The sequence below is a fragment of the Bos grunniens genome, chromosome 5, assembly GCF_055505025.1.
Source record: "Bos grunniens cultivar Pamir isolate PY7600 chromosome 5, Bosgru_T2T1.0, whole genome shotgun sequence".
Classification (NCBI taxonomy): Eukaryota; Metazoa; Chordata; class Mammalia; order Artiodactyla; family Bovidae; genus Bos; species Bos grunniens.
The window spans coordinates 26288308-26314921 of NC_141169.1; the positions used below are offsets into that span (position 1 = coordinate 26288308).

The 26614-nt window shown below is 47.9% G+C and overlaps 1 protein-coding gene across 1 annotated transcript in view; it reads right to left on the reverse strand.

The window, feature by feature from the left end:
- Nucleotides 1–5084: 5084 nt before the first annotated feature.
- NCKAP1L (NCK associated protein 1 like) overlaps nt 5085–26614 on the reverse strand; it is a 45278-nt gene continuing 23748 nt past the window's right edge. Inside the window, exons 21-31 of the mRNA XM_086398923.1 lie at nt 23932–24150; nt 22344–22474; nt 19664–19761; nt 19443–19536; nt 19207–19289; nt 18827–18907; nt 14385–14478; nt 13406–13522; nt 12980–13089; nt 10952–11041; nt 5085–6521 (exon numbers count right to left, since the gene is read on the reverse strand). Of these exons, the coding sequence (XP_086255049.1) occupies nt 6390–6521; nt 10952–11041; nt 12980–13089; nt 13406–13522; nt 14385–14478; nt 18827–18907; nt 19207–19289; nt 19443–19536; nt 19664–19761; nt 22344–22474; nt 23932–24150 (1249 nt within the window). The 3' untranslated portion in view covers nt 5085–6389. The remainder of the gene's footprint in view (nt 6522–10951; nt 11042–12979; nt 13090–13405; nt 13523–14384; nt 14479–18826; nt 18908–19206; nt 19290–19442; nt 19537–19663; nt 19762–22343; nt 22475–23931; nt 24151–26614) is intronic.

Genomic DNA, 26614 nt, shown 5'->3' on the forward strand with positions numbered 1-26614 from the left:
TTCCCCTCCCTCTCTCCCCCTCCCTTCTCCTCGGCCTGCCGGCTCGTCTCTCACTCCTCGCAGCCTCTCCTCCCCCTCCCGGAGGAACGCCTGGCAGCCAGGGGCACACGGAGACGGCAGCGCCCAAGGGCGAGCGCACGCACCCAGGCGCCGGGTGCGGGAGGCTGCGTGAGCCTCGCGCGGGTGGATATGAGTGCGTGTTGACAGAGCGCAGCGCAGGCGGCGGGCGGCAGTGGTGTGGGCTCCCTGGGAGTGTGTTTTGAGTTTCTGTGGATGTGCCTGTCGTTTCATGTATCCCCGCGTGCCTAGCCGCCGGTGCGTCCCAGGCGTGAGGGAGAGGTTGGAGAGGAGTCCTGACACTCGCTGAGTGAAGCCACCTACCCCCAGAATCCAGCCCCAGACGGGACCCTCACACGTGTGCTCCTGCCTTTGAACGGAAGAGTACAGCGTCTGCTCTCAGTGGCCATGGTCACCCACTCCTCTCCCCGGTTCCCTGAGCTGGTCTTCCTGACACTCCTCCAGCCTGTGGCCTTCTCTCTGGTGCCTCGAGCAGGGGGTAGTTTCTCCTAAGCCTAACGCTTCCCAGAGAGAATCCACCAGAGCAGGCAGCACCCTGTCTTGACTTGGTTATAGGTAACTCCATAAGGGCCAGGAGATCATTCCTGTCTTATCTCAACCCCTGCAGTAGGCAGCCTTTCCTCTTACTCTGTCTTCTCTGAAAGAAATCCAATGGCTAAAGGCCCAACGCAAAACAGTTTAGCTGCTTAAAACATCTGTAGAATAAATGCTCTGGAATCTGAACTAAAGACTAGTAGCAGGGCAAAGTCTCTTCCATCAAAGTGAGCCCTACCTAGGACTCTGGCAGGAAATTAGGATTCCTTTAAAGCCTCCTCCTTAATGGCCACCTACTTTGGCATTGGCAGAAATCTTTTGTGAACAGAAAGTGGATGTGTATTCACTAACTAATCCATGATCCACTAACTAATTAGAGAATGTGAGCTTTAATTTCAAGAACTCTGGAGGCTGGAAGGATGAGTGATGAGGAGAAAGTATGGACTCCATTCTAAATATCAAGTGGCAGCTCCCTCCTTCCCAAGCAATGGAAGAGAAAAGCACAGAAGTGACGTGACAGGGTGAAGATTCTCAACATAGAAGGATTGCCTTTTAGGCAGTTAAGTTAGGTCAGGCCTTCAGATCTGACAGGACAGAGAAGTATCAGCAGAATCAGCTTCCTGGAAGTACAGGGGCTGAAGGTGACAGCAAGCCAGAGATGGAGACAAAATCAGAGAGAACTGGACTTCAGCTGCCCTGTCCATATAACTTTAGCACACACCATTTTCTGTCCTGGCCAGAGAAACTGTCCTAACCAAAACATGCGTGCCTCTGAGATGTGAACCAGATTCCTTCACAATTCGGCCCTCAAAATTGGAGGGCAATCACCTTCTTTCTTATCAACTGAGAAAGAATGGGCTGAAAAAGAATTGTGAAATAAAATTAGAGCTAAAGAGCTCTAATTAGGAAATTAGGGTTAAAGCTAAGGAACTTCCCAAATTGGGCAGATGTTTCAACCAGAAGAGGTGGGAAAGAGGCTTCCATTAAGAGAGGGATCTCTCAATGTTTCTTCTTTTTTTCCCTCACTGTTTCTTGTCAACACGGTGACATATTTCACCTCTGCCTTCCCAGGCCCCCAACTTCTAACCTATTTTAAGAAAAGGAAAATTCACAGACACACACACACACACACACACACACACTATTCATCTAGTCTAATCCCATTTATTTAACAAATGGGAAGGAACTTCCCTGGTGGTCAAGTGGTTAAGAATCCACCTGGCAATGAAGGGGATATAGGTCTGATCCCTGGTGCGGGAAGATTCCACATGCCTCCTGACAACTAAGTCCGTGTGCCACGACTGAGGAAGCCCATGCGCCTGGAGTCTGTGCTCCACAACGAGAGAAGCCACCACAATGAGAGGCCCGTGCACCACACCCAGAGGGTAGCCCTGGCTTGCGGCAACTAGAGAAGGGTCCACGCATAGCAACGAAGACCCAGCGCAAAAATAAAATAAATAATTTTCTTTAAGTGGGAAAACTAAGCCTAGAAAAATTATGTGGTCCCACGGAAATTAAGAGACTGATCACCTACACACAGAGAGTAACAAAGCCAGGGCCAAGTCTCCTAACCCTTTTCCATTCTGTGTTGCTTTCTTTAATCACCAGTCCTGGCTTTTCATCTCAACCTCATCCGTCTTGTTTTAATCCAATCTCATTTCTGCCTTACTCTACCCCTAGAGAGGTAAGAACAGGATATGTCTGCTCCATTCATTGTCTCAAAAGACCACCATTCTTCTCTCCTTGTCTTTCCCCTTGTTCCCCACCCCCAGCTTTCCCAGGCTTCTCCCAACCTCATCCCTCTCTCTTCAGCTTCCAAACTGCCCCTGCCTCTTGGAGACCCTTCCTCCTCACTCCCCTAACCCCACAACCCCTTCCAACAATCTCTGAGTTTGATAGAGACCAAAAAAAAAAAAACCCCGATGCTTTGGCAGCGGGTGAAGGCTGGATGTGATCTGCCTCCTACAGGAATGCTATTTAAAGGGGCGGCCTCACAATCCTCTCCCTCCAAAGTGACAAGAGAAAAGCCTGCTCCTCAATCTCTCCAGAGCTGCAAACTCAGCTCAAGTTAACTTCTGACTTCCTCAACCTGCACCCTGGCCTGCTGCTCCTTTTTCCTATGCAGGTGGGAGGGAGAGGACTTGACAACTGAGGTGTGGGGGCTGAGGGGAGACTCATCTTCGTCTCCTTTGATGACAGGTACTTAGGAGGAGCAGGAGGCCCTGTGGGGCGGAGGACTGGAAGAACACTCTTCCCCCAACCACGTGAGTGACTTCAACCATGTGCCAGCTTCTTCTCAAAGTCGAACTTTGTTGGAAGAGAATTGATCTAGGCAAGAGGATCTAAAGTTCCAGAACTCTTGTCCCTAGCGGGGACCTCCTTCCCCTCTGGGTGTCCATGCTTAAACCACGGGTGTTCTTTTCCTCCCAGGCCAAGTGCCAAAGGGTGAGGCCCCCTTGGCCAGGCCCAGGGATGTCCCCCCACCCCTACCCCCTGCACATGAAGGCTACCCTCACCCACTCAGCCGACAGAACAGCGTGGTGAGGGAAACACTGTCTCTACTGCCCAGAGGAACAGGGGCTCCCCTGCAGGCATCTTACCCCAGGTCTGGTGGGAGGGCTAATTCTGTCTCATTGCCGCAAACAAGTTAATGGAGTTTTTAATGAAAACACTGCACTAATGAAAATGCTGAGGCTAGAACCTACTCTCTGCCTGCAAGACAAAACAATAGGGGTCAGAATTTCTTCTTGATATTCATTCCGCGGTTCCTTTTAGGCCTAAAGTGAGCTGGGGATCTGAGCATAGAAAGCGATTCATCATGGACTGTGTCCCAGATTGTAAGAGGTCAGAGACCCTCCTGGCTGAGGAAGGAAACTGCCTTAAATGCTGCTGCTGCTAAGTCACTTCAGTCGTGTCCGACTCTGTGTAACCCCAGAGACGGCAGCCCACCAGGCTCCCCCATCCCTGGGATTCTCCAGGCAAGAGTACTGGAGTGGGTTGCCACTTCCTTCTCCAATGCATGAAAGTGAAAAGTGAAAGTGAAGTCGCTCAGCTGTGTCCGACTCTTAGCGACTCCATGGACTGCAGCCCACCAGGCTCCTCCGCCCATGAGATTTTCCAGGCAAGAGTACTGGAGTGGGGTGCCATTAAATGCTGATGGGTCCTGTTAACTCAGCCATCCTTCACCTCTAGACAGTCACCTTTTGTAAAGGCGGTCAAGGCCACTTGTCCTCACCCTCTTCTATTTTTCTCCATCTAGGGTCTCTGGATTCTAACAACTAACTCTTCCCAGATAAAGAGGCAGTCGGGGCAGGTAGCAAAGGTCCAGGACTGAATGTCATCTTTGAGTCCCAGTTCTGAATGTACTGATATGCATGTGACCTTAAGTCATTTAACATCTCTGAATCTGCTTTCTGGCCTGAAATAGGAAAGCCTTCCCTGGCTATCCTGCAGAATTGTCTTAAGGTTGTGAGAGCACTTTGAAAAAGTATATGTGATAGAGAAGTGTGTGTGTGTGTGTGTGTGTGTGTGATGATATGTTTATAAAAAGACATTATATCACATGACAAAATTTTATAAAAGGAGAACAGATTTGCGTTGCCAAGGGCTAGGGAAGGGAAAGGGGATTGTGGGAGGGACATAACGGAACAATATGAGGAAGGCCCTGTAGTGATAAAACCATCCTATATCCTGACCATGGTGGCAGATGCCTGAACCTACACATGATAAAGCTGTACAGAACTAAATACACACAGTGAAATGAGTATAAATAAAACTGGAGAAATCTAAATAAGATCAATGAATTATGCCAATGCCAATATCCTGGCAATAGGGACAAGGAGATTTGGAGATTGGGGTTGATAAAGTGCTGTTGGCAACTTGTGATAAAAATATATGTATATATATAAACATGAAAAAAAACTCCTGGCATAGGAGTTTTTACAGTGGCATAGGATAGTTTTGCAAGATGCTACCTTTGAGGAAAACGTAAAGGCACACAGGATCACCCAATATTATTTCTCAATAAAAACTGTAATTTAAAAAAAAGGTATTATATGTCTACTCTCTATTCCCCTGCAGCAACTTGTCTTGCTGTCCTCTGGGACGTTCCTCTTAAGCATTCCTCATGCATATGGAAAAAGGATCTCTTGGCTCCTCAAACAGAGGATCCCAGCAGAGATATGAGTGAGTGCAAGGGGAGCTGCTCAGATACTTCTGAGCTTTCTCTTCTTCATCAACACTTCCCTCAGTCTCAGGAGGTCTGACCCCCATCACTCCTTAGAACCTAACATTCTTTCCATAGTGAGGAAGGACAATTAGCTGATGCATGGAGCAGGACCCTCCGATGCTTCTATCCTAAAGAGTAGATAATCGTTGCTAAGAAAAACTTGTGTATTAATTATGGGTGCCAAGTTTAATAAGTATTGACTAAGCCTGGGTCTCAAGAAATAATGATCAAACACACACACATCTAAAAACAGCTAACAAATAGCTTTAATGAACTCCGGATGGATTTGCTGAAAACCAAAAATTGCTTCCCTTTTATCCTGGAAGTATAGACATGACCCTAATTAATCAATTGGTTACTTATATTTGCCCATTCCAACCACTCCAGACCTGTGATATATATGATCTGTTGCTCCAGTCCTCCCTGGCACAGAAGTGATGGGTGGGGGGGGGCCACTGTTTCCTGCCAGGGAGTTAACTAAACCTCGCTTAATGCTATCTTAAATGCCTGGGGCTTTGTGACACTTGAAATTCTAATTAGTGCAGGAAAGGGCTAGGTTGAAACAGCTTGTACTCCCTCAAGTATACCCACTCTCAGGGCCCTGTAACCTAATGAGGTCTGTGAAATTTAAGATCCAGAAGAGAAATCCCTGCCTGGAGCAACAGCTGTACCCAGGATGACAAGGGGATTTGGGTTAAGTTAGTCCCTCCAGTTAGGAGGGAGAATACCCCCAAATGGTATGTGACGGAAACTCGCGTGACACTGGTCCAATTGGTTGTCCTAGAATTACTCCGGACTGACCCTCTGCTCTGGTTTGTGGCGATGTCAAGGGAAAGAAGGAGGGGTTCGAGTTAGAGATGTGAGAACTTACAGTAGGGCAGGTGAGGTTGAGGGGGGAGAGTTGGGGCAGTGAAAATCGGGATCCCAACAGCACTTCCTCATTGCCCCTGCAGGCTGGAGAGCTGGAGGCAGACAAACAGACCCACAACTCCTAAAAGAGCCCCCACAAAGGAAAAAAGGGTTCCTCTGCTACTACTTGGCAGTGCAGTAGGAGCAGGCTGAATGCTTGCTGAACACATTTGGAAAAGGAAGAGAAATAATCGTCCTAATGAATGTGCAGGAGACAATAGCAGCTCCAGTGGGAGGGTTATAAGCTCATTATGGTTTAATATGATGATTGATCATCTCTGCCCGCCAACATTATCCTAGAATAGTGATGAAGGTCGGAGAGACCCATGCCAGTCAGAACTCAAGCTCTAGTCCCCAGGAGATAGAAAACATACTTGAGGGTCACTTTTTTTTTTTTTTTCATTGTAAAAATTCATACACCTGGCCCCAACACCATAACTCTTTCCATGAAAAAAGCCCTCCACCCCCTGCCCCAGTTGGCCCCAGTTCTCTATGATTTCTCAGCCCTGGGCTGTTTCTCCATCTCCCTCTTCACCAGTCTGGCTGATCCTCTCCCTGGTGACCCCACCTCATTCCCACCCTCTGAGAAAATAGCCACAGCTTCCAGTGCAGCATGGGTTTAGGTAGGTCCAAAGACCTTTCAGTGGGTACTGGCCGACACTCGGTTCAGGTGGAAGGCCCGGGAGACCTCCCGATAGGCATTTCGAAGCAGCACGTATGGGAAACAGGACTCCAGCATGTCCAGGGTCAGGAAAGAGGACTCCTCCACCACCTGGAAAAGCAAGGGCCAAGAGAGATGAGGACCCCAGGTAGGGCATCCACTGTGACACGCCGTTCCTCCTCATTGGGTTCCCTGGGCCCTCTGAGGCCCTCAGAGTTACAAGTAAACGGGGTACCAAGGCACTGCCACTCGATTCACTCTCAGAAAGCACTGTTCCCTTCAGCTCCATTATAACGACCCCTGAGCCCCTCCTCGGGGTTATATGCAGGGCTCAGAAGCAGAAGGCAGGAAAGAATCACTTCTCTAGGGCAGAAAAACTCTCTTCTCTCTCATTCTGGATGCTAAATGAGATGTGAGTGGGCAGCACAGATGCAGGTAAGAATGCATAAACGTGCTAATGACAAAGCTCTGCGGAGAAAAAAACAATTACCACTGCAGGCCAAGCAAGAGGGGCCCGGAACCCACATGGTTTAGGCTCCTCCCTCCCTTAGTACAGTGCTTGGGGAGCAGTATGGATGCTGTATAAAGGAGCAGGCATGATTAATTAGTTTAATTAGAAGGCCTGTATGCTGTGGAAATCCCTGCAGCCCCCACAGCCAAGCAGAAAGACAGATCAAGATGCCTGGGTAAGACGGAGGGCAGGGGGCAGGGGGATATTACCGTAGAGCCGTACAGCCTAGCCTTGGGCCAGAGGGTTTCCTTCCCTGAAGAAGGAACGGGGTGTCTTTCCTTCCACACTCTCCTCATCCAAGAGGTTGTGGGACTAAAAAACACTCTGGAGAGAAGTATCCCATATCCTCTGGCATTTCACACAGATGGGCCACCCCAAATATGTCTGGGGTTTCAAGTCCTGAAAATTCACTCAGGAAAGAGATCTACCATCTCTATTCTAATGTTTTTCTCTCTCTGAAGCCCTTTTCAATTTTTAAAATTTGTAAGGTACTGCAATACTCAAACCATGCACACTCAGTACACACGACAGCCTCAGAAGAGCAGACATCACAGGCTGAAGGAGAGAAAATCCGCCCGTAAAACTGCAGCTCTGATCTCAGGTTGGATGGCAGAAAGGATTTCTTGGTAAGCAAGATTTTCAAAACCTTAAGCCAGTAAAGAGATAAGATCTCTTTTCCAGGATATGACCCTCGGGTACAGGGAAATGAGTGATGGCTTCAAGAAGGATCCGCTGGTCCAAGACTTCTATTCTCTGCTCTGTTAAGCACAGAAAATCACAGGGCTCCCAACTGGAGGAAATTCATGGCAGTGGAAACAGCTCGGGAGTGAAAGCCAAGAAACGGGTTCTAGTCCCAAATCTGCCCATGTATTTCGGGGAAACCGTGGATGTTATCTTTGCCTCCCTCTCCTCGGTGTCCTCGCCTAGGAATGGTGAGGACTGGACTGACCACCAGCGTCTGATCTGTTTCTGACACTTAGGATTCCATGAGTCTATGAGAGTCATTCCTTGCCCCGTGAAACCCACACCAGGAAGTCTGCCAATAGTGGGGGTGGGCACTGCCCAGGCTTGACAGCCAAGACAGACCCCAGGGAGAGAAGTGCCTGAACAGGATTTGGGGCTACATGAGTAGCCTCTTTACGCAGAATACAGCTCCTTCCCTTCAGTCATTTCCAATTTCTCTGTGGAAACATTTGCATTTAAATTGCTTTGCAGCAGCTAGTCCCTCTGTCTCTTCCCTCCTATAAAAAAAAGTGCCGGGTCCTAGGGCTGTTCAAGCCACTCTGCAGGCCAGTGACGCCACAAGGGGCAGACACCTTGCCACACTTGGGGGGGTGGGGGGAAACGCAAAGCAGAGGGAGGAGGCAGGGCTGAGCAGCTGTACAGAATCCCCTCCAACCCCACAGAGGTGGGAACTGTCCAAGGACATGGAACAGGCATGCCTAAATCATCCAGGAACTAAACTGAGCAGCAGAGAGAGGGAGCATTTGTTTAGCATCTATTATGTACCAGGCACTATTATATAAACTGTCTCATGAACCCTCACCCCTCTAGCATAAGGATGTGAAAGTGAAAGTCACTCAGTCCTGTCCAACTCTTGGCGACCCCATGGACTATACAGTCCACGGAATTCTCCAGGCCAGAATACTGGAGTGGATAGCCTTTCCCTTCTCCAGGGGATCTTCCCAACCCAGGGATCGAACCCAGGTCTCCCACGTTGCAGGCGGACTTTTTTACCAGCTGAATCACAAGGGAAGCCCAAGAATGCTGGAGTGGGTAGCCTATTCCTTCTCCAGCAGATCTTCCTGACCCAGGAATCGAACCAGGGTCTCCTGCATTGCAGGCATATTCTTAACCAAGAATCCCTGAGCTATCAGGGAAGCGCATCATAAGGATAACTGCATGCTTTTAAGGCTAAAGAATCAGAGTCTCAGAAAGGTTAATTAACTTGCCCCAGGTATGTTGGGTTTCCCAGGTGGCTCAGCAGTAAAGAATCTGCCTGCCACGCAGGAGCCACAGGAGACTTGGGTTCGATCCCTGGGTAGGGAGGATACTCTGGAGGAAGGCATGGCAACCCACTCCAGTATTCTTGCCTGGAGAATTCCATAGACAGAGGAGCCTGGCAGGCTATAGTCCACGGGGTGGCAAAGAGTCAGACACGACTGAAGCGACTTAGCGCGCCACACACACACACACACACACACACGCACGCAGAGGTCATGCTGCTCTGAGACTGTGCTCTGTCGCCCTCCTTCGGCCCTCCTCAGCCTCCCCTGCCCTCTCACCTCCTCACCACACCCCCACAGCCTCATGTCCACATTCTCTTCTCTGCCTCATCATGACCCTTCATCAGCCCAACCTAGGCCTTTTCGAGCTAGAGAAACTGAGACACAGCACTCAGGGCCTGTGTATTCAAAGAAGGAGACCCAGAGTGGGTCCCAGGCACGCCCACCCCTAATACTCGTGGGCCTGGCCGAGCGTGCAAATGGAAGCCCATACACCACATGATAAAATATTATATTCTTTCTTGCAATGTGTATTCATCCCTCAATATCATGGGGCACTGGCAGGGAATTGGTTCCCAGACCACCTGTGGAACCAATTCAAGGGAGACACCAGAATCTGTAGATGCCCAAGTAATTTTTATAAAAAAGCATAGTACCTGCATATACCTATGATATCCTCCCATATTCTTTAAATCATCTCTACATTACTTATAACACCTAATACAACATAAACGTTATGTAAACAGTTATAAATACCATGTAAAGGCTATGTAAATAGTTGCTGTTGTGGGCAATTTGAAGTTTTGCTTTATGGACCTTTCTGGAATGTTTTTTTAAAATAGTTTCAATCCAAGGTTGGTTGAATCCATAGCTGAGAACCTGTGGATATGGACGGCTGAGTGTACCTTTACAATTTCACGGAAGACAGGTTTGAATTAAGAATTGTTAGACCCCTCAGAGTTCTGTACCAGAGAAGGGAGAAGGGAGGGAATCAGCCTCCAGCCTGGCACCCCTTCTCCTCCCACCCCAGTTTGTGGGGTTTGTAGACACACATAATCTTCCTGTCTGCACATCTAAACTCCAGCCACACATTCTATGGGCTCTAGAGCACAGTCTGCCTCAGTAGGATGGACTCGCATGCAGTACAAGCTCTACATGTGGGCTGGAGCTGCTCAGGAAAGAATTCTGAGGCCCGAGAAGTCTTTAGCGGGGGCTCTGAGGAGGGGCACAGGCTCCAGGTGGGCCTGTCCTCTCCCACAGGCCAGAGGAAGGGTCACCTAAATCCAGGGTCCAGAGCAGGAGCCCCTCCTGCCCACCTTTAAGTGCAGAGCTAACCTGGGGAATCAAACTTTAGAACAAGAGTGAGTAAGCACGTTGAAGAGGGAAACAGGATCAAGAGTAAAAGATTTTTTAAAAGTTAACTGAGTCAGAGTTCCCAGAACTTTCTACCGAAGAAGGGGAAAGGCCAGAGCTTGGGAAACAGAAGAGATAGCAGGAGCTGCCTGATTCATGTCCCACCAGGTTCCCTGCCTTACAGCTTTTCAGCTAAAAATCCCTTCCCTCTTCTGGGCTCCCCTCTTCCTCCCCCAGTGGAACCCCCCCAGTTGAACCTTCTTCATGGTTCTCTTAAGGACAAGAAATACAGCAGTAGAAAGTGGCCAAGTAAAATCAAAGATGCATTGGACAGGTAGTTATAGATGAGGGACATCCCCATCCATGAGCTCATCCCCATGGTAGGGGTGAGCTGTTCCATCTTATCACACTCAAGAGCACTGCAGGGAAAGGGGCCCAGTCAGCTAGGGGCCAGGAAGACACTGTCCTGCAGAGAAATCCTCAAAGACTCTACCTTGGGATGACAGGACAAATCTAGAATGTTAACCAGAATGTGAGGATTGGACCCCTTCCGGCAGAATTAAATTCTTGGTTAATGTTTTTGGGTGATAACCACTGTAGGGAGCCAAGGACCCTATAGAGGATCCTCCCTCTGGCCCTATCTCTACGACCAACTTAGAGCAGATACATACCAAGCGCATGAGCAGAGAAATGGACTCCCGGTTTCTGGTTTTAAGCTTGTCAGTCTCTTGGCCCAGCTGCAGGAGGCTGACAGAAGCCACCTGTAAGGGAAAAATTTGTAAGGAAGCAGGTTTTTATGAAGGTCAGAGTAGGACAGCCTCAGGCTACAGGAAGTCATGAGAAGATCAAGGAGGTGAGTTAAGAAGTGCTGGGAGGCTTGGGGTGGAAAAGCGGTGACTCCCCCAGGCTTCAGAGACACACTCTGCCTCCAAACTAGCCAGTGCAGGCAACAGCCGGTTGCCAGGGATGCTGGAGGAGAGGTAGAAAGAGGCGAAGAAAGAAACTGCAACAGAGGCAGGTAATACTGTATGCCAGGAGATTAATCTCTTTTCTGAGGCGGCCTCCAGACACCACTGTCATCAGACTGTTTACAGCTGACTCCCCACCCGACTAGAGACAGAGCTGGGCCGCTGACTCAGACAGTGCTTTTGGTATTCTCCTTCTGTCAACTCCCGAATGGCTGTCCTCTCCATTCACCTTCAGGTCCCCAGTAGATCAAAGAGAAAGAAAGAAATGTGAATAATTGCATCCCAGACCCAGATTACCTGTATTTAGCAAACGAGAGGGTAGAAGAGGCTCTACCTTCTTCTGGGGGTGGGGGTGACTCCCTTCTCACCCCATCTTAGAGATCTGGTGTGAATCCTCTTTATATCTCAGATGCTCGGAGCCCATTCTGTCTGGTCTGCTGTCCCAGTTTAAAGAGAGACCCTCTCACTAAGCTTCCAAGTCCCTGACATGTACTTCTTGGGACCAGGGTGTGACTCCCTAGAGAATATGATCTACTGTTTCCTCCTAAAAGGAGACAGATGAGGCTCTAGTTTTTAAATCAGAACCATGCTTTGCAAAAGAATAAGCTCCCTTCAAACTGGTGCTCTGTTAAAACCTAGAGGAGTAGGATGGAGTGGGAAGGTGAGAAGGAGGTTCAAGAGGGAGGGGACATATGTACGTCTATGGCTAAATCATGTTGATGTATGGCAGAAGCCAACACAATATTGTAAAGTAATTATCCTCCAATTAAAAATAAATTAACTTTTTTAAAAAAAAGAATAAGCTCCCTATTGCTGAGAATGCTCAAGCAGTCAGCGGGCACTGGACTACATATCAAAGAGTATGAAAGAGATTCCTCCACGGAGGATTTAGAATGGAAAGCTCTGGGACCTCTCTGAACAATGGAAAGAGATTACTTATTCTGTGTTTTTCCAGAGGCAAAGCTTAGATCAATAGTGAGAGTTGCAGGGAGTCAAACTTCGGCTAAAAATTTTTTTAACAACTTCTTTCAAACAAATTGAACATAACCTATAGTAAAATCAGCTTCCTGACTGTAAGTTCCAGTCCCTAGAAACCTCGACCAGGGGGCTCTCAAAATAAGATCCCAGGATGGGCAGCACCAACATTACCCAGGAACTTGCTAGAAATGCAAGATTTTCCAGCCCCACCATTAATCTACTGAATCAGAAATTCTCCACGTGATTCTGATTCACAATGAAGTCTGAGAATTTGAAAAAAGTTTGACTTTTTATCAGTATTAGAGTTGAAAGGGGCCTCATAGATGATAAAACTCAGTGTCTCAAGTCTGTATTTTAACAAACTCCTCAGGATATTGTAATGGACACCAAGGACCAAATCATGGATTTGGTTTAATATCTCTATTTAATAAATGGGAAAACTGTGGCCTCAAAAGTTTGACTTTTCAGAGACCACGCAACTTCTCAGTGGCAGATCCAAAACTAAACCCAGATTTGCTAACTCCTAGTCCAGCACTCCTTCCAAGTATCGGGTAGAGGTTGAAATACCAGCTGTTAGGGAGCTTAGAAGAAACCCCTGCCTTTCACAAAGCCGTCTCTCACTACTTAATGAGCAAGATGGGAGGTTAGACTCTGAGGCCTGCTCAATAATAACTGTCTATGGATTTAAGTCAAACCACTTGCCCCCAGACTTCACAATCGTCCGTCCATTCCTTATAACCTAGACCCACTCACCACGAGAAATTCCTTGAGGTGAGTTTCAATGTTCTTGTTGTAGACTGTGAAGAGGGCAGCAGATACCTGGATGATGGCTTTGGTCAAGCAGTGAATATTGTTGCTGTAACCTAGATTATTATTGACAGAGGGGGAGAGAAAGGAAAGGAAATTGAACCATGCCAGGTGACCCCAGCTGGTAACTTGCCATTTTTTCAGTCTGGGCCAGCCCTATGTGACACCAAAGGAGTAGGAGCCATTCGAGGATTAGGAGAAAGATAGACAGTCATGAAATTTCACCTGAATTTAATTTTACAGATTGTTTATTCTCAAGAGCTTTCTGAAACAGAACTTTGCATCTGAGTCCGAAGTCTGTATTTTCCAGATAGATGTCTCGGTCTCATCTACCGCCCCCAGGACACTAACCTAAACCTACTCCTTACTTACCATCCTTCTCAATGCTGTAGAAGGAGGCAGCATCCATGGCAAGCAGCGGGAGGGAAACGGCCAGAAAGATCAAGAGCAGGCAGGCCACCTTATATTCTTCCTCAGGGGATGACAAATCTGGGAAAAGGAAAAGAGAGTAAGGTCATTAAACAGGAGCTTTCTTCCATGGGGTCCTACTTCACAGAATTCCTAGGAGGGTCCCATGAGAAAATATCTGTGAAAAGACTTTGTAGAGCATTATAGGCAAGTCATTACTGCTGCTAGTGAGAGGCCTGAGTCCTGGAGGCTTCCACTGGCGACTGAGCACAGCTTTTGGCAAAGGGCTCAGCTGACACGCAGGCTGAGGGCACTCTGTCAGCTGCCTGATGGAGTGGAGAGGCGGGAGGGAGAGCAAAGACTTTCATCAAAGCCGAGAGAGAAGAGGGAAAGCCAGTCTGGCAATTCGAAAAGGCTTCATACCAACCCCCTGGTTCCATCCTATTCAGAGTGTGTGCAAGTATGAACGTGCTAATCAGAGGAAATGTGTAATGGAAATATAAGAGACAAGTGTGAGACCAGGGGAAGAAGTGAATGGTGTCAAGGTGATCAGAGGGGAGGGAGAGTAAGATCATTCTGGGGAACTGGGACACTATATACTATATAACTAGGCATGAAATCATGTCTGTTTCCCTCACTGTTTCATCTGCATTAATCTTATTTCCCCAACAAGACTGTAAGTTCCTTGGAGCACTTGCTGAGCACCAGACTCACTTAATACTTTTTAGCTGATTGACAGATCAACTGGTTGGAACCTGACTAGAAATCGAAATTGCCTGTGGAAGTATTTTCTGGGGATTAGGGACTGTGCTTTAAGTCCTTCCTTAGCTCCCAGTTTCTACCCTCTGAATTCACAATCCCAAATAAAGACTTCTTTGACACTGACATTTTCCCACCCCAAAATACGGCCCAAGCCCTCCGTCGCCCCGTTCCCCAATGGTACCAGTTTTCAGATTGGCAATGGCAGCCACCAGGGCTGGATCAATGTCACAGTCCACCCCCGCAGCAGATGCCAGCTCAAAGATGCTCAGGGTCACCTGGTGGAGAAGAAAACAACATTCTGGAGAGTACTCCCTGGAGAGAAGTACTTGGCAGAAGCTACAGGTGGCCAAGATCCCTGGATCACAGATTTTAAACTTTTGGTGTACTATCATCTTTTCTAGGTATTCCTTTCATAAGTCTCCCTAACCTGCAGGGGAAAAAAAAAAAAAAGCCCAAGGCTTTGGCCTGGCCTTCAGATTCTCCACAGCACAAATTTACTTTTCCAACTTTATTTCCTCAAACACTTCCTACAGGCAATGCAGCCAGAGTGATATATTCACCATCTCTAAACTACAACTTACTTTCTTCTTTTCATACTCCGGTTCCTGTGCGTCCCTCTTCTGGAGTGTCCTTTCTTCTTGAGAGACCATAGGAAATATATTGGTCCCTGCCCCTGGTTCCTGACACAGGCTCCTAAAACCCTTATAATTCCCTAAGTAATAAAAACAGCATTTTTTGTTCCTATGCAGCAACTCTGGTTGGGCTCCTGGCCAGCTCCTAGATAGAGGCTGGTCACCTAGAGACCAAGCCTTGATTAGAAGCTGGAAATTTTCAGCTCCACCCTGCGCCCCCGACACACACACCCACTTCTACAGAGAGAGGAGAGGGCCTAGAAATGGAGTTAATCATGCCTATGTGAGGAAGCCTCCATAAAATCCCAACAGTATAGGGTTTAGAGAGCCTCCAGATAGGGAACACATCCACGGACCAGGAGGGTGTTCAGCCCAAATGCAGAAAGTCAGAAGCTTATGTCATCAGGACCGTCACAGGTCTCGCCCTGTGTATCTTTCCATATGGCTGGTCTGAAAGTAGAAGTGAGTATTAGGCACTCAGTCGTGTCTGACTCTTTGGGACACTATGCACTGTAGCCCACCATATCTCCTCAGTCCATGGAATTCTCCAGGCAAAAATACTGGAGTGGGTGGTCATTGCCTTCTCCAGGGGATCTTCCCAACCCAGGAATAAAACCCAGGTCTCCTGTATTGCAGGCAGATTCTTTACCTCTGAGCCACTGGGAAATCCATATGGCTGTTCTTCTATATCCTTTATCACATCCTTTAATAAACTGGTCAGTGTGTTTCCCTGAGTTCTGTGAACAACTCTAGCAAATTAATGGAACCTAAGGAAGTAGATGCAGAAGGCAATGGCACCCCACTCCAGTACTCTTGCCTGGAAAATCCTATGGACAGAGGAGCCTGGAAGGCTGCAGTCCATGGGGTCGCTGAGGGTTGGACACAACTGAGCAACTTCACTTTCACTTTTCACTTTCATGCATTGGAGAAGGAAATGGCAACCTACTCCAGTGTTCTTGCCTGGAGAATCCCAGGGACAGGGAAGCCTGGTGGGCTGCCGTCTATGGAGTCACACAGAGTCAGACACGAGAAGCAATTTAGCAGCAGCAGCAGCAGCAAGGAGATAGATATTGGAACCTCTGACATATAGCCAGTTTGTCAGAAGTACAGGTTTGCAACTGGCTTCTGAAGATGGGGTAGGGGTAGGTGCAGACTTGTGGAAGTGAGCCCTAAACGTGTGTGATCTGACACCAACTCCAGGTTGATAGTGTCAGAACTGAGTTAAGCTGCAGGACATCCAGCTGGTGTCACAGGGAATTGGTGTGGGGACATCCTCCAAACACTTGGTGACCGGAAGTGTCAGAAGTGATGTGTTCTGTGTGAGAGTAAAGGAGACTCTCAGCAGAGAATCACACAGTAGGGGAGAAGTGGGTTTTTCCCTACATAGGAAGGGAAAAAGACAAGTTTTTCCCATTTACTTCTCCTCTGCTTATATCCAACTGACACCCACCCTTGAGGCCTACCTTGAATCTCACATTCTCTGTAGAGCCCTCCCTGTTGACTGCAGCTCATGCTCATCTTTCCCTCCTTAACTTGGCACCACTTACTCGCCACTGGTCACAGGCAGCACCTGGTATCATCAGTTATCTTCTCAGATTGGAGGCAAGACATTATGGTGTATCTCACCAACGAGATTACAATATGTTTTTAACCTCATGGCATAGAGAGGGGAGAGAAAGTCCTGTAGTGAGAGGATCTGGGTTCAAATCCTAGTACCATCACTTACTGATTGCGTGACCTTGGCTAAAAGTTACTTAACCTCTTGGAGCCTCCATTTTCTCATCTGTAAAACTGGAATAAAAATACTCACCTTACAGAGTTGCTGTGAAGATTAAATTAGATCACATATGTAAAAGGACTTCTCTAGTAGCTCAGCTGGTAAAGAATCTGCCTGCAATGCAGGAGACCTGGGTTCAATTCCTGGGTCAGGAAGATCCCCTGGAGAAGGGATAGGCTATACCCACTCCAGTATTCTTGCCTGGAGAATTCCATGGACAGAGGAGCCTGGCAGGCTACAGTCCATTAGGTCGCAAAGAGTCTGACTTGACTGACTTCCACTTTCACTTTTTACATATAAGGCATCTACCCCTAATTGGGCTTCCCTGGTGGTTTGGCTGGTGAAGAATTCGACTGCAATGCGGAAGACTTGGGTTTGATCCCTGGGTTGGGAAGATCCCTTGGAGAACGAAAAGGCTACCCACTCCATTATTCTGGCCTGGAGAATTCCATGAACTGTATAGTCCATGGGGTCACAAAGAGTCAGACACGACTAAGCAACTTTCACTTTATTACTCTAATGACTCCCAGCATCACTGAGAGACTAATAAACCTTGTCCCTTTCACTCTGCTTCCTTTCCCTCAAAGCCAGGAACTCTGCATTGCTTTCATCCTCTCTAGGTTTGAACACAATGCTAAGCACATAGAAGGCATTCAGTTAATGTTTATTGATTGACTCCTGAATTCCTCATTGTACTTAGAATCAGGTTCCCAAGATGTAGCTCCAAACACCCACACCCACAAAAGTACTTGGACTTTTGCAGTTAAGAGAAAAAGACTTCAAAATGTTCTGAGAGGACAAGGATAACTGTTTCAATAGCAGATAACTAAGTACATACATAAGTACTTTGCATAAGTACAGTATCTTATGCAAAGAACCCCACAGATATAACAGTAAACACACACCACCTACCATGCTAGACACAGAAGGTAAACCTCAGCATTCTGCTCTGCCCTGTTTAAATTCCCTACTAACTACATAACCCTGCAAGTGGCAACCGTGACCTAGGAGGTGGGGGATTTGGTCCATAATCTGTGGTTTTCTGGAAAAAGAAGGTGATGGTTGAAGGAAACGTCTTCACCTTTTAACCTTCTTCTCTTCTCCTCATCTTCTTGCCCCTCGGAGGTAGTAACAGAATCTCTGATGGACAAGGCCAGCCCCATCTCCACACACCTGTTTATCCTCATAGGCAGGCAGAGCCTAAAGCTCAAAGCTGCCAGGAAGATACCAGCTAGACACACTCCTGACAGACCAGAGCATTCCGCCCCAACATCAACAGCTGCCAGAAACCCGGGGCCCACAGTGAAATCCAAGCCAGGGCCTGAAGGAGCAGCCATCCAGTGAAAAATCACCCCTCATGGCCCGTGACCACTTGGCCCTCATCTGATTTCAGGCAGAGAGAGGGGAAATTTTCACGATTCTTCTGACCTCAAGGTAAGGGAAATTGTTTTTTCTCTTAGCATCTACTTCCCGTGGGGTCGCAAAGAGTCAGACACGACTGAGCAACTGAACAACATCTTCCTGTTAACCAATTTCTTCCTCTCATAGACCTCCCTCCATTAATGGAGTCAGTTATAAGAGAAGTGCCCTGCCCTGTGCGCTGTGCAGCTGTATTTCCTGCGAAACATACTTGTTTGCTCCAGGTGATTCAAAAGGCAAGCTAGCCTGAGGAGGGCGAGGGGAAACGGATGTTTAGGTTGGGCGCTGACAGAGGCCCCTCCCCCTTTCCCCATGCCTACAGGAAATGACGCGCACACAAACCAGACCGTCTCAGAGCTGGGAGGAAGACCAGGCCAGAAAAGGAAAGGACAATCTGAGGGCAGGCAGGGTGGGTGGGAATGGAAGAACCAACTTTTACAGAAAGTTCCCAGGCTCCTGACTAAAGAGGGGACTTGTCTGCACATCGTTCAGAATCTAATTTGCACATCTTAGGAGAAAACCTAGAGATACTGTGATCCTTGCCCTTACTGCTCTCCCTCCAGTAACGTTCCCCAGCCCCCACAGGATCTCCCCAGGGCTCCCCTACTCTGAACCCTCTTCTCTGACCAAAATTCCTCCCTCCACAAAACCTCCCCAGATATTTTTCTATTGAAAACCTGGCTCTTCTTCCTGTGGTATTCTTCAGAGCCCTCTCCTCCCTTCCAAGATCCTAGCTCTATCCTTTGTCAACAACAGAAATCTCCTGGTTGGATTCCACTTTGCATTCCCCGATACCTTGATATCTGTGTCTGGCGTGACAAACTCCTTCAGGCATTCGATGGGACCCATGAGAAACGGGCAGTGGGAGGAGAAAACCTGGAGGAAAGAAGACAAATGAGTCCAAGGACAGAGGCCAGCACTTCAAACATAGGTGGAAACAAAAAAAGCAAAACAGGGCCTCAGCTTAGAACTTAGCCAACTTTCTGTGTTACTTCCCTTGTCACACGTCCAGATTTCTCCAGTTCATCTGTCCTCAGAGATCTTCCAGGACTTCTACCGGATTAAGCTCCTTTCTCCACAATGCTTGCCAACAACCCTCTCCACAACTTCTCACACAAGCCCCACCCAGCGCTTTATTCTGTTTATCCTGTGGCAGCCCCCCCGCCCCCACTCACCTCTCGAAGTCCCTCTTGGGCCATGGCCCTGAAACTGAGGATAACTCCAATGATGGTCATGCGCTTCAGCACATTATCAGCCCCTGAGGAGAAAGAAGAGCATGAGAGAAGAGAATGTGGGAAAATGGCAACGGTTTTGCTTCTTCAGACCCAGCCAAGGCCTCATAGCTCCAACAACCCCTTGTGGTCCACAATGCTTTTCCACAGTTCCTTCTCCCTTTAGGGGATGTGCTCACCTGTCAGCTGGGGCAGCAGAGAAGCCATCAAGTCCGCCTTGTTGAAGTTGGATCTGATCTGAACAAGTACATCCATGTTTTCTACCACCAGCTTCTGCAGTCAGAACAGAGACATTAAGCAAGAAAAGACGAGACCCATGGTACATCTCTCCCCAGTCTCCTAGGCTACCCCGCTTCCCCCGAGGCTGGACCTTCTTCCCGGGGCCTTGCATCCACAGTACCTTCAGCTCCACAATTTGCGAAGTCACATGCCACATCAGGTTTTCACTCAGGAACTTCATGCCGTACGGGCCCAAGAGTTCAGCCAAGGCCCGCATCTCTGGAATAGAGTTGCAGAGGCCCCAGGTAGGACCCAGAGGGCACTGGTGCATTTGCACAATAGCTATAGGATAGTCTGAACATGTCTAATGTTTTTCAGCAAGGAAAGGAAATGGCAAGGAAGGGAAGTAGGGAGCACATGTGGCCTGAAATCCTGCATTCATGTGACAGGTCTGGCCTGCCTGTAGGACAGTTAACCTTCTACCCACTGGCACTCACACCAAGATGTACCACAAGTGATACCTATTTACTTTTCATTCTTACAGGAATCTGGACTTTGCCAAGTCCCTTTACCTGGTACCTGGGCTTTCCTCTTGCTGTACTGGCTGCACTAGCTTTATAAGATGTAAGACCATCTCTGGGCCTCAGCTCCCTTCTCTGCAGAATGAAGAAATTAAAATCCACCCTGAATACCTCACAGAGTTGCTACTGCTGCTGCTGTTGCTAAATCACTTCAGTCGTATCCAACTCTGTGCGACCCCATAGACGGCAGCCCACCAGGCTCCCCCGTCCCTGGGATTCTCCAGGCAAGAACACTGGAGTGGGTTGCCATTTCCTTCTCCAATGCATGAAAGTGAAAAGTGAAAGTGAAGTCGCTCAGTCGTGTCCGACTCCTAGTGACCCCATGGACTGCAGCCCACCAGGGTCCTCCGTCCATGGGATTTTCCAGGCAAGAGTACTGGAGTGGGGTGCCATTGCCTTCTCCACACAGAGTTGCTAGGAGAGCATAATCAACACACATCCCCATTATCCCAACTGTTTTCCCTCTAAACCCTTCCTTCCTCCAGTCTGCTCCATTACCTTATCCCTCCCTAACCAGCCTGCTTCTGACACTTTGTGGATTAAATAAAGCCTGGCTGGGGAAATCCCATGTTGCAAACCTGAGGGACAAACTCAGACAGGAAAGAGCTCCAGCTTTGATCTCTTGCTATGGACTATCCCAGCAGAGAAAACCATAAAGACCAGAAGTAACAAGAGACGAGGAGAGGAAAGGTGAGTTTAACCTAGTTAATAAGAGTTCAGAGGGAAAGGGAAGTTGAGGCCCCCATACTCAAGGGTTTCAAGGCAGGACCAGTTCATCTCCACCTCTACCACTGACAAAAGCAGTGGAGCTGGCCACAGCAGCGGACATGGAGTCTCATGTGGAATAAAATACTAGACATTTTTAGAGTCACCTATTTATAATAGGAACAACTGAGCTGAGAACTAGGAAAGGATTTCCTAACTGGTCACCTTAAATAATGCTAAATGCTGACAGAGAGGCAGAGGGGCTGAACTACCCTTTCTGGAGAAAAGACACGCTGATCCACCAGTTTGGATCCACCTTACTCTAGTCCTCTCTAGGCTAGTAACCCTAGGGCCTCCTTCTCTATCCATCTAGCTATTTTTGCAGCAGCATTGCCCCATCACCATGGTAACCCTGGGAAATTGGGGTGGGGGTGGCAGAAGGGGAAATCAACATTGCCTCCTGCTGCTCGTCAGTTGTCAGCAAGACCTAAAGCTGATTTTAGATGCTGCCTACAGCTTGTGGGAGGAGTTGATGAGAAGGGGACATCTGAAGCCTCCAGCAGGTAGGGAGTAGGGTCAGCTCACTGATGGAGTCAGTGTGAGGGCAGGAAGAAGGCAGAGCTGGAGAATAGAGCTGCATGCTCTGCCCTCCATAACACCCCCTCCAAGGAAGGGGAAGAATGGAGAGGGCAGCATCACCGAAGCATCTACCTGTCTCAGATCCCATGCGGGGTCCATGAGAGGAAGGAGGAAGCAGCTGGATAGTTCATGAATCAGTCAGTCAAACAGATCTATTAAAAAGGATCTGCACGGCTTCAAGCCCTCTTTAAAAAGAGAATAACTTCCCAATTCATTCATGACACACTCATCTGCCTGCCTTGAGACACTAAAGCACTTCTGTGCACTGGGAAGCAGCACGACAAAGTGATTAAGCACCTGGGTTCTGGAATTTGACTGCCTTGAGATGAAATTCCAGTTCTACCATTTATGAAAGTGCAAACTTAAGCTCCGTCACTTCTGGTGTCTCAGTGTCCTCATTTGTAAAATGGGGGTAATAACAACCTCAAGGCTCTTGTGAGGAGTGAAGGAGTTAATAAATGTGAACATTCAGAACCTAGCCCACACTAAACGTCATCAGTTATGTCATCGTCATTATTAAATATCAGTTACCTAAAATGTATCCCTCAGGAAGAAGATGCCACAACATGAGATCACTGTTTAATAATTCCAAACATCAGAATGTCCTTACATTTATCCTTTATCCTTCATCATATGTCCTACTCTCTACTCTTTGTGGAAACGGAAAATAACCATTTACTACCCTTTGAGTGCCCCTGCCTAGCTCTTAACTCCCTTCATCCTCTCTCTCCACCATCAACCCCCAAGCCACTTCCCAATTCTGGGTCTCACTTGAAATCTCTCCTATCGTCCCTAAGGTAGAGTCTAGCAGAGATCTAGAAGAGTATAGAATGAGGCTCTGGGAAGGCAGGAGAACAAAGATGGGGTCCATCAGTTGGGATATTGTACCGAGGAGAAAGCTCGGCTCCTTGACAGGAGACCAGACTCTGAGCTCACCAGAGACGTCAGAGAACTCCTCTGCGCTGAAGTTCTGCTCCCCCTCTCTGGGGAGGCTGATGAAGGCCTGCATGGCTGGCGAGAGGATGATGGTCCCGCTGCTTGCCTGTCTAAGCAGACTTTCTAGGTACCTGCAGGGTTGGCCAAGAGAGCACAGAAGATGAGTGTTCACTCCCTCCCTCCTACCACCACCACTGGGCTCAGGAAGAGAGACTGGGGTGGGGAGGAGGAGACAGCACAGCGCTCTAATAAACATCCCAGGCTGCTGGCTCAGAAACAACCAGCAGTGACGTGACTCCGCTTTGCCTCTCACCTGCTGGACACGGGCTGTGCTGTCAAAGGTAATGGTGGACATGCCCCAGCACCTTTTCCAGCTACTGCACACCCGCACTCTTGGCCCTTCTCTGTCGGGTAAGACAAGCCTAAGCTGACAAGACAAAAATTCCTACTAATTGGGCTCCTCCTAAATATACTTAGCCTCAACCTCCTCATTGAGAAACTAAGAGCCTAGGAGCCTGGAAGTAAGTCTCAAGTCAAACCTACTGGGCAGAGAGAAGCCCAGTGAACACTTGTCATCCAGTCTCCAAATATCCCCTCCTGACCTGTGGGCAAGCTAAGAAGGCTTCCAGCCAATGACAGCAGAGGGCTGGGTAACCCCTGTCACTCACCCAGGCACTAGCTCTAGGGCTAGGTCTTACAGAAGTCACAAGCTAACCCGGGTAGGTCAAAACCAGCACTCAACGTGCGGTTTTTTTCCTTTTAATTTGAATACGCTGTCAAATTTTTTAAACGGAGATTTTATATTAAAAATAATAATTTAGTGAGGCAGCAATCAGATGGTACTAAGTGGTGGCTGCCCCTTTAGAATGGCATGCCCTTACTACTCAAAGTTCCCACCCAGCCCACAAGACCCATTTCCCTTACCTGCCAGGCCCAGCTTGATGTATGTATTGCAAACCCCATCTCAGGCTTACCCGCCTTCTCAGGGGGTTCTTTGCAGCCTGACTCATACTAAGCTGATATTGGATTAAGAGCGCCACCCAGTGGCTTAGGGAGGTAGGACTCCAGCTCCTTTACATCCTTAAAACCTCAAAGGAGGTTTGCTGATGCCTGCCCCCTCCAGTTTGGGGGAGGAGGCCCCTTTCCCTATGAAAAACACTCTACTAAACGTAATATGGTCACATTGGAAGATGAGAAGACAGTGCTCTGGAGAGAAGGTATGAGACAGAATGGTCTTCAGACGGAGAAGCTGGATGAAAAGAGAAATAAGAGAACTTCAGAAAGAGGAAGAAAGATCATTTGAAATGAAAACAGTTAAGAATCCAGAAAAGAAAGGTCAGGAACTGCAGATGAAGAGGAAAAGGGGGGTCAGTGGGTGTCACATGGAAGCTTGGAAAGAACCCTCATGGTGGAGAGAGGACATCTGAGTTTGCCCCAGCTTATAGCTCTAGTCCTCGGGCAGAAACAAGCCTCTGTTTGGGGGTCTGTGACCCTAGGAGCTGAAATGCCTGGTCCCGAGGTCCTGCCCTTAAAGGAAAAAGTGCTAACAAAAAGAGTAAGGCAGAGAGCAAGGATAAGCAACACTGACCAGTTTGTGTAGAGAGTGGTGATAGTCTGCTCCCCACTCGAGTCCAGTGGCTGAGTCTGCTGCAGGAGGGCGTTGCGGATGACTCTGGACACATCTGCACCCAAAAACTGGGCCAGTGACTGTATGAAACTGATGTAGGCTTTGACTCCTGCCAACAGCTCAGAAGGCCTGGCAATCTCCTGGGTTGTAGCATTGTAGCCAGCCAGCCACACAATGGCTCTGGGTGACAAAAACCATAATCACAGCCATAATGTCAAACATAGTTATCACACGTATACTGTGTTCTAGGTGCTGCACTACGATTTCACTACACACATTATCTCATGCAAACCTCATAGCAACCCAAAAAGGTAGGTACACTTATCATCCCCATTTTACGGTGAAGAAACCGAGACACAGAGAAGTTCAAGTGACGGAGCCAGGACTTGACTCCACTAACATTTGATTCTCAGTCACCATGTTCTTCTGGCTCCTCTAGGGAAATTTAGATCAGGTGGTAAAAGATCTAGGGTCCCAAATGCCATCCATCTAACTGTATGAGCTGTCTCATAACCTCCTGTATTCTCAGGGCCAGTGTTTGTCTTTTCTCTTTGGAAAGAATTAGTTCCAGTCACTGTCAGAAATGGAAAACCACACCCAGAAATCCTTAGATGTGCAGTGCAATGCTGAGTGGCCATGGGATGCCAGGTGGAGAGAGTGCGCCTGGCTGGCACACAGCTCCAGCCAACCTTAGAGAAGGAAGAACTGTCAGCACTGTATTATTTCAGGGGCACATCAGCAACACCGCCTCCCTCTTGGACTCCCAGACCCTTCCAAAATACCTTCCCCAGGAACCTGAGAATTCATAGTTGGACTCAGTCCTCGTCCTTCAGACTTTCTTCCCTGTTAAAATGTAAACAGGGTGATCCCGTGTTTAAGAACCTGCCTTGCAATGCAAGGAACACCAGTTCAATCCCTGGTCCGGGAAGATCCCACATGCCGCAGAGCGACAGAGCCCGTGTCCCACAACTAATGAGCTCTCACTCTTTAGCCGTAACGACTGAAGACCGCATGCCTGGAGCCCGTGCCCCGCAACTAGAGAAGCCTTCACACCGGAACAAAGAGTAGCCCCCGCCTGCTCCAACTAGAGAAAGCCCACGCGTGGCAATGGAGACCAAAAATTAAATAAACAACTATAAAAACAACGATAATAAAAAATGTAAACAGTAGGAGAAAAAGGAACATCAGACCTTGTCAACACTTGCTTTTGTCAGTCATCAGCACATTAATATGAATGAGTCCATCAGGTCCTCCCTAAAGCCACAGGTGTTTGGGAGTTTTGTTTGTTTTGCATTTTTGGAAAAATGTTTATGGGGCAGAGGAGGGGAAGAGGAGCACCTGCTTCCCGGATGAAAAGGAGAAGGAAAACCATTTGAGGGAAAATACTATGGAAAGGACAGATGCAAGCCTAATCTATTTTAGAGTTCTCATTGAGGCCAAACCTTTAGGCCAACTTCGGGGCTTTAGGAGCAAGAGTGTCAATGAAGAAAGAATTAGAGATGTTCAGGAAAAACTAAAATATCAAAAAAAAAAACTAAAATATCGCACCTATGCTGCTCCAGGGCCTAGAAACCACTGCCAGTTTCTGAAGGTTCGCACGTGGGTGATTATCAAATTGTCATCTTGACATTTTATATGTGCCTGAGGCACTTACTTCCATGTAGCTAAAGTGTAAGGTATGAAAACAAATTTTACTGTCACCAAGGCAAAAACCTAATTGAAAAAACAAGCCTGCATCTCCTACAATCCAGGTACGGACTCCTGACTATTCTCCCTACTTCTATCCTTGCCCCTGCTCAAAGCCTGCCGAGCCTCCCTGTCTCACTCAGAATCAAAGCCAAAGTCCTGAGGGTGGCATAGAGGCAGCTGAGCCGTCTGTCTGCCCCTCCTCCAGCCTCTCTGACCTCGCGTCCTGCCAGTTTCCCCCCTGCTCGCTCATACTGGCCTCCTCCATGCTCACTGAATATACCAGGCACGCTCCCACCTCAGACCCTTCACACTTGCTGCTTCCTCTGCCTAGAATGTTCTTTGCGCAGACAGTCACCCACTTAGCTTTCTCAATTCCTTCAGGGAGTTCGTTCAAATGTCACTTTCTGAAGCAGGCCTTCCCTGGCCACCCTACGTAAAATTCTACCGCCGCCACCGCTATACCCTTCCTATCTCCTTCTCCTGCCTTTCTAGCGCTTATCATTTTCTAATCTAATACTCTATATCCGATGTTCTCATTTTGTCTCTCCCATTAGAAGGAAACTTCATGTGGCCAGGAATCTTTATTCCTTTTGTATACTGCTGTATCAACAGCTTAGGGAACGCTGCCAACAGACAGTAGATGTTCAATAAATACTTGCTGAATGAATGGGTGAATATACTAGTATACATATTGTAAAAAGAAACACAGAAGACTAGCAGATTACTCATAAAAACGTCTTCCCCTCATTCCCTAATTTGCTGACTATAGTGCCCAATTTCAATACAAGGAATGTTCCTGCAAATTTCGGGGGCAACAGAATGAGAGGCAAAGTTAGGGAAAGGGAACTTATTTCGTTGAGGCCTATATATGTCACTCAAGATTATCTTTAACGCTCTACCGATTCTCAATTACAGGTAATTCTCATAACAAGGTAAATATCATTATCTTTACTTT